Source organism: Olea europaea, unplaced genomic scaffold, assembly GCF_002742605.1.
Source record: "Olea europaea var. sylvestris unplaced genomic scaffold, O_europaea_v1 scaffold2005, whole genome shotgun sequence".
NCBI classification, from domain to species: Eukaryota; Viridiplantae; Streptophyta; class Magnoliopsida; order Lamiales; family Oleaceae; genus Olea; species Olea europaea.
Window position 1 is genome coordinate 88,517 of NW_019237930.1, and position 7,464 is coordinate 95,980.

At 34.9% G+C, this 7,464-nt stretch overlaps 1 protein-coding gene across 2 annotated transcripts in view; it reads left to right on the top strand.

The window, feature by feature from the left end:
* The first annotated feature begins 69 nt into the window (after nucleotides 1-69).
* The window catches only part of LOC111379567 (mechanosensitive ion channel protein 10-like), a 15,751-nt gene continuing 8,356 nt past the window's right edge, over nucleotides 70-7,464 (top strand). Inside the window, exons 1-6 of one of the 2 annotated variants that reach the window (XM_023002963.1) lie at nucleotides 71-1,591; nucleotides 1,792-1,912; nucleotides 2,396-2,689; nucleotides 2,756-2,958; nucleotides 5,307-5,583; nucleotides 5,807-6,124. In XM_023002963.1, coding sequence (XP_022858731.1) covers nucleotides 126-1,591; nucleotides 1,792-1,912; nucleotides 2,396-2,689; nucleotides 2,756-2,958; nucleotides 5,307-5,553 — 2,331 coding nt within the window. In that variant the 5' untranslated portion in view covers nucleotides 71-125 and the 3' untranslated portion in view covers nucleotides 5,554-5,583; nucleotides 5,807-6,124. Of the gene's footprint in view, nucleotides 1,592-1,791; nucleotides 1,913-2,395; nucleotides 2,690-2,755; nucleotides 2,959-5,306; nucleotides 5,584-5,806; nucleotides 6,125-7,464 lie in introns of those variants that run through there. The other variant, XM_023002964.1, reaches the window with a different exon arrangement.

Sequence of the window (7,464 nt, forward strand, 5' to 3'; positions counted from 1 at the left end):
TTTTTTTTTTATATATATTTTTTTTAGGGGAAAAAAATTTCGTTACCAGTTTTTCAGATTTAATTTCTGATGGGTGACTGGATGCATAATATTGTTTTGCTTTACGTTAGATTTGGTAGATTTGAATGGATACAAATGCTAAAGCTGCAAAAACTGGTGGAGATATAAGCATGACGGAGAACAAGAAAGCACCCAGTGATCTCATTATTAACATCAATGAAAAAGATACAAAATTACCAAATTTAGATGCTTCTAAGGATCATAAATCTAAACTTTCAGCAGATTCACCTCGTAGAATATCGCATGATTCGCCTTACAGTGCTCCTAATGTGGGGCCAATGAGTTGCTCTTCACCAGATGTGGGGTTCAGTCCCGGAGCAAACAGGCCTCCAAAAATTCCAACTGAGACACTTACTAGACGAAAATCGTTTTCAAGGTCAATTTACTCTAAGCCAAAGTCGAGATTTGGTGAACAATCTGTACCCCTTGATACTAAGATGTTTGAAGAGAATGGATCATCAATGCAAGAACATGTAATATCAAGTCGGGGTTCGCCTATTAATGGAATTGATGCTAATAGTACTAGTACTAAGGAAAATATTAGGACATTGTCAATAACACCTAAGACGCCCTTGATGTCATCACCTGGTGGTTTCAGAGGAGTGGATGAGGATGAGGAGATATTTAATAGAGTGAACAGTAGAAAGAAGTTGAGGCACAGGAAAGTGAAAGCTAAGGTTTTGGCTGAATGGTTTTTGTTTCTCTGCATTGTTGGGTGTTTAATTGTTAGCTTAACTGTTGATGAGTTGCAGCAGTGGATGCTTTGGGGTTTGAGAATTTGGAAATGGTGTGTGCTTGTTTTGGTTACCTTTAGTGGCATGTTGGTTACTAAATGGTCAATTCATTTTGTTGTTTTGTTGATTGAGCTCAACTATTTACTGAAAAAGAAGGTCTTGTATTTCGTTTATGGCCTGAAGAAGAGCGTTCGGGTCTGTATATGGCTGAGTTTGGTTCTTGTCACTTGGGTTTTGCTATTTCGAGAAGGGGTTGAGCGAACCCGTCTGACCACCACGATTTTGGATTATATTACCTGGACTATTGCTTCGTCACTCATTGGTTCATTCTTGTGGCTCTTCAAGACTTTGCTGCTAAAAATATTGGCATCTTCATTCCATGTCAACTCCTTCTTTGATAGGATTCAAGAATCTATCTTCCACCAGTACATTCTATTCACCCTATCCGGCCCCCCAGTCATGGAGTCAGCTCAGATGTTGGGGAAAACAAACAGTAATGCAAGTCAATTCAGTTTTCGCGTGACAAAGAAGGGGAAGGAAGGCAAGGAAAAGAAGGAGAAAGAGGTGATTGATATCAACAAACTCCATCAGATGAAGCAAGAAAAAGTTTCTGCTTGGACCATGAAGATGTTAATTGATACGATATCTAATTCTGGTCTCACCACTCTTTCAAGTGCAATCGATGAAACTGTCTATGACAGAGTTAATGAACAGACAGATAAAGAAATTACCAATGAGGAGGAAGCAATTGCTGCTGCATATCACATCTTCAGGAATGTAGCTCAGCCTGGTTGCAAGTAAGCAAATGCTTTTACGCATTAAACTATCATAAAATGTTTGGTAAGATGGAGCACAGTATGGGACAGTATTAAGAAAGAACGAGAAGCTGAAAATCTTGTTCGCTCTACTGTCTTCTCCTACCAAACATGTCCTCAATGACTATTTTATATTCCTACCTCTTCTTTCACAATCATATAACGAGTTATTTTGTTGGCAGCTACATCGATGAATTCGACCTAAGGAGATTCATGATTAAAGAAGAGGTGGACTTTGTATTCCCAATGATTGACACGGCTGAGACTGGACAGATTAACCGGAAAGCTTTGACAGAATGGGTGGTATGTGAGACCTTTTCCCATTCTTATGACATAGGAATGGTGAATTGATGTCAGATACATTGTATACTTAGAATAATCTGAGAATGGTACTAATGGATGTAAAAAAATTGATTCTATGCCTTTGTTCAGGTTTCATTTTCTCACTAAGAGGTTACCTTTTAAAAAATGAGTTGTGGATGAGTGGGTAGTACTTGTGGTTACTACGAAATGTGTCGTAAAATTAAAGTTTGACTTTGAAAAGTAACTTTTTAGTAAAAACTATTTGACTTGCTAACTAGAGATGCCCCTCTTACTTTTTATTTATTGTTTTGCCTCTTTAATCAGCTAACAATTCTGCTGCATTATATTTGAAGAGCACTTCCATACGATTTCTATGGCTGTATGATAATCCAAATTCCTTAATCAAGCTCTTCGCCAGTTGGTAGTATCGCTCAGTGGGGGCAGAACTCTTCTTCAACATCCTAATATTTCTTATCTATGCAGGTGAAAGTTTACAAAGGTCGCAAAGCACTAGCGCATGCTCTGAATGATACCAAAACTGCTATAAAGCAATTGAACAAGCTAGTTACAGTGATCCTACTTCTTGTTATCATAATAGTGTGGCTTCTCTTGACTGGAATAGCAACAACCAAAGTGCTTGTCGTTCTCTCATCACAGCTTGTTCTGGCTGTATTTATATTTGGAAACAGTTGCAAGACTGTTTTTGAAGCTATCATATTTGTATTTGTAATGCATCCTTTTGATGTGGGTGATCGTTGTGTTATCGATGGTGTTCAGGTATCTTTTATGAGTTAGATTGTACTTTCTTTCTTTATTTTTTTTAACTCTATTTGTTTTATGTAGATGATTGTGGAAGAGATGAATATCTTGACAACAGTCTTTCTAAGATTTGATAATGAGAAAATATACTATCCAAATTCTGTTCTGGCGACCAAACCCATCAGCAATTTCTATAGAAGCCCAGACATGGGTGATTCACTGGAGTTCTGTATTGATTTCAAGACACCACTTGAGAAAATAGGTGCTCTGAAAGAAAAGATAAAGAAGTAAGTTTCTTTTCCTTTTTTAGGGTTTTTGCATTTGTCATGCTGAGTTTGTTCAAAAGCACTTAAATCCCAAAGATTGCTTCAGTTACTGTAAATTGTCCCCTTGCAAAATCTTCAGCTGAAATATGAGCTGCAAGACGTGAACATTTTAAGGGCATTTTTGCCCTTCGTCACCTTTTACAACCAAGTGGCCCAGCCACTGCACAAAAGCTTAGCAAAAAATCACGCATTGTGGTATTTTGCTGCTCAAGTGTTTCTTAATTTCCAACAGTTTTGCACTTATCCTCTATGCTTAATTTAAACTAATTGATTTGGTTTAGCGATCAGGTAGACATTGCAGCTTCTAATCTGGGGGAAATTTGCTATTGTTTTGAAGAAAAATATGACACCCTCCTCTTAACTTTTGGCATATTAAGAGTACAACCAGGCCACTTGATCATGTTTTGAAAACTAGATAGGGGAGCAATATGAAGCAATTTAAAGAAATTTTTGGGGCTTAGTCCCTTTTTACGTTAAGTTTGAGGGTAAGTGTTGAAATCTTGAAACTTAGAGGGCAGAGTGGTAATTGTCCACATTTGGTCAAAATACTAGTTTATTGGCAATAAATGAGTTTGAATAGTTTGTATGTTCCACATGCAGTTGAACCCAGAAAATGTATCTGAAAATTTGATTATTTTAACAAATCACTTTTTGAGTATTTTCCTTATGAGCTATGATGCACCGACATGAATACGTGCGTCTGACACGATACGTGTCGAATACGTCGACTCGTGATTTTTCAAAAATGTACTGACACAACACGTCGTCGACATGTTCATTAATTTTTTTAAAATTCTTCATTTATATAGTTTAAATTTAGTTTTATTCTTATTATTGATTTTTTTTGTTGAAATCTTTTGAATATGAAAGTTAAAAATATATAATAGTAATAGTAAGAAAGGAAAATGATTATTTTAGAGTGTTTGAAGAGTGTCGGACACGGACACGGATACGTTGCCCTAGTTAGAGTGTCCGTGCTACATAGTTTATGAGTAATTTGTCACATAAATTACTAATGACTTGTTTATGATTTTGCATATAATGGTCCAAAGGAATATGCTTTGCTTTAGAGAATTCTCATGTTAACATAAATTGATGTGAATTGTAATATTCTTTTAATATAAATTTCTATCTGTTTTGCCTGATTCTTGAAAACATTGTTGCTAGAAATTTTTAAATATTTGGTATGATGATTTTTTGTTGGTGCATTCCATGAGTTGTTCATTGAATTAAAGCTGAAATATTCATCATCTTGGTTGTCATATACTTGTTGGAAGCGTCTACAAATATAAATTAATAAATTGCATTGTGTTAAACAATTAATCTTTTAGATGAGGTTGTTTTGTACTACATGGGAGGTCATCTCTATGATCTCTATTGGTATGTCTGGTATATCTGATTGGACCGCACTCGATTGGATTAAAGAAGATAGTTAAAATCTTGTGTCCTGTAGAAGGTCTTTTACCTTTATTAATCTATGTCAAAAAATCATATGCCTCCCTGTTTGTTTGATAACGGAGTTCACATTCATTAAGATAAGAGTCTTATGCCTGCCTGCTAGTGTTGCCGTTCACTGTTTCTTGAAACTTGATCTCTCCCCCCAGATCAGCCGTATAGCCAAGAGAAACCATAAACCACCATAGAAGAGCTCGCCCCACTTGTGAATAAATATTTCATTGTACCCTCATTACACTGTACATCTTTATTCGTATTTCCTAATAATAGGCAGGAGATAAATTGAAATATCGTGGAGCTACGAAGATGGTTACTAAATTATTATCACCCCCATAAATTACCAAAACCATTCCTCGTAGGGTAGTCATTATTACGAAAAGGAGAAACTCTCTTCTAGCCGTTTATATATACCAAACATATATAATCTAGACCTGTTAGAATATCCTCACAATGCTCCAGGATCACAAAAACACAATATTGCTCACACTAAAAGCTGATAAATTATTCAATACTACCTATGTGAAATGCTGTTAAATTGCCTCTATGGATGATTCTTGCCTAAGGTAAACAATGAGTAATATTCTGTGAGTTATGTCGCTGATAAACACACCAAAAAGTTTTATACAATCCTAGTGAAATTAACCAAGACCTTTTCTTATACAATGATCTGCAAATTGCTTGGTTAAGCTTTTAAGTGCTTATAAGCAGTAGGTCCCAAGTAATGTGTGGCTAAAAGTAGATAAAATTTGTAGGTTATATGGAATGTGTCATTACAAATGATGTTTGACCAGCTTATAAGCAATTATAAGCTTTGCCAAACATGCACTAAGTCTTGTTGCATTCTTACTGCTTAGGTATTTAGAGAAAAATCCACAACATTGGCATCCTAACCACAATGTAGTCGTGAAGGAGATTGAAAATATGAACAAGATTAAGATGGCTCTCTTTTTTAATCATACAATCAACTTTCAAGAATATGGAGAGAAAAGCGCACGCAGAACTGATCTAGCCCTTGAACTGAAGAAAACGTTTGAAGAGCTGCATATTGGATATGATCTCCTTCCTCAAGAAGTTCGTCTAGTCAGGAGTAGTGTCAGCTAGGATCAGCAGATGATTTTATCTTTTAACTCGGTAAGTGCCTTTTTTCCTTTTAACTATGAAAATTAACTCTGCTATGTAGTTCTGAAACAAATGTCTTTATCACGAATTTATGACATTAGGATCAATTACGAAGCTAACAATCCGAATAATATTTTGAATATCAGTCAAACAACCTTGAAAGTATATTTTTGCTTTTTTCTATTTTGTCATGTTCTCTAACAAATTATCTGTTGCCCGCTTATGGAAATAACAGGTGATGCCAGAGTGTTTTTGTCATGCACCTATAGAAATGCTGAACTGGAGAAAGATTCCGAACACTGCCTCTTGGTAGTACGTAAACAGATATACAGTCACCGTTGTTTGTACCGTGTATAAAATCTAGCTTCTCGAGAAGGATGTTGATTAATCTTCATTTTTCTTACCTCTTGGGTTTGCTGCTGGTTCTTCTGGCTTTTGTTTCGTTGTGATTTCTGCTTCTCCGAAGTCTACTGCAGTTGAATGTGCGTGTTATTGGGTGCCTGAATTATACAAAATCTTTTGTTGAAACGCATTTTTCTCGTTTTTATTTGTTTTTCCCGGTTACATTTTCTGATTGTTTATTTCCCTATTATTTTCAATTTCAAAGTGTGTTGAGTTGATTTAGGTCTCGTCTGGTATGTCTTTTGCTTTTGATTCTTGCAGAAGAATTTTTGGAGGGAGCTACCTTAATCTTTTGTTTGGAAACTAATTTTTAAAAGCTTTTCTCATTCCAAAGTGCTTATGGAAAAAATCACATTGTACTATATCTCTAAAAGCACTTAGCTAGAAGCATTTTCATAAAATTAGCCGCATGGGTTCTAGAAGTAACTTTACTCAAAAGTCATGTCAAATGAACATTTAACTCTAGAAGGTTGACTTGAGTTTTCATTGGGAGGTCCCAAAAAAAAAAAAAAAAACATGAAAGAAGGCCCAGTTCTATAGCTTAATCCATTTAATTTTGTGGGCTATATTAATGTTGTTGAATTAAAACCTTGAACTGCTTGAACAGTCAATAAATTTATTTATTGGAAGTAGGTAAAAGCATGGTAACATCGGCCAATTGTTTGACATAACTAATTGTGTCTCATACTTGGTCTGCTTTCGTAGCAATTCCATAACATATTCGACAAGACCAAACACAGAATTGTAGCTTGTTTCACAAAGGATAGAAAAAATGAGAAGGCAATGACTAGATTATATATGATCATATTTTACACGTGTTATCAAGTATAGCTAGCACATCGCGCAATTGATTACATAGGCAAAAAGCAAGTGTTAGAACCTCATTTATGATATGCCAACTATAGTCAGAAGCAACCACCCCCTCATTTACGAGCGTGATTTTGTGACACGAATGTTGAAAAATAGAGGAAAATTTACAAAATGTCCATTTTTACCTAGTTATTTGCAAAAATGTCCAGCATTGCAAAAATGTCTAATTTGGAAGAATGTAGACCAAAATACCCTTATTAACAATTTATAATTCCACATTAAGACAAAAAAAATTGACATTTTTGTAATATTGTTATTGGCCAATAAAATTTTGACACATAACCTGTCATATTTATTTCAAAAAGTATATATGTCAAATCACAATAAATGCTATGTTTTTCATTAATTCAGAAATGTAGAGAACGACTTTTTTAAATGTAGAGAAATGTCATGGTCAAAATGAAATGTCACTCTAGACAAATGAAACGGTGTTTAAATGTCGAAAATGATATATGAAATGTCAAGAAACATTATTTTAACGTAATTTTTCATGGAAGCCACTTCTCAAAATTCGTGACAAATTGATAAAAAAAAATCAAATGTTGAGAACGATATTTAAAATGTCCAGAATACCATTTCAAAATGTAACTTTTCATTAAGGGCATAATAGACAAGTTGACA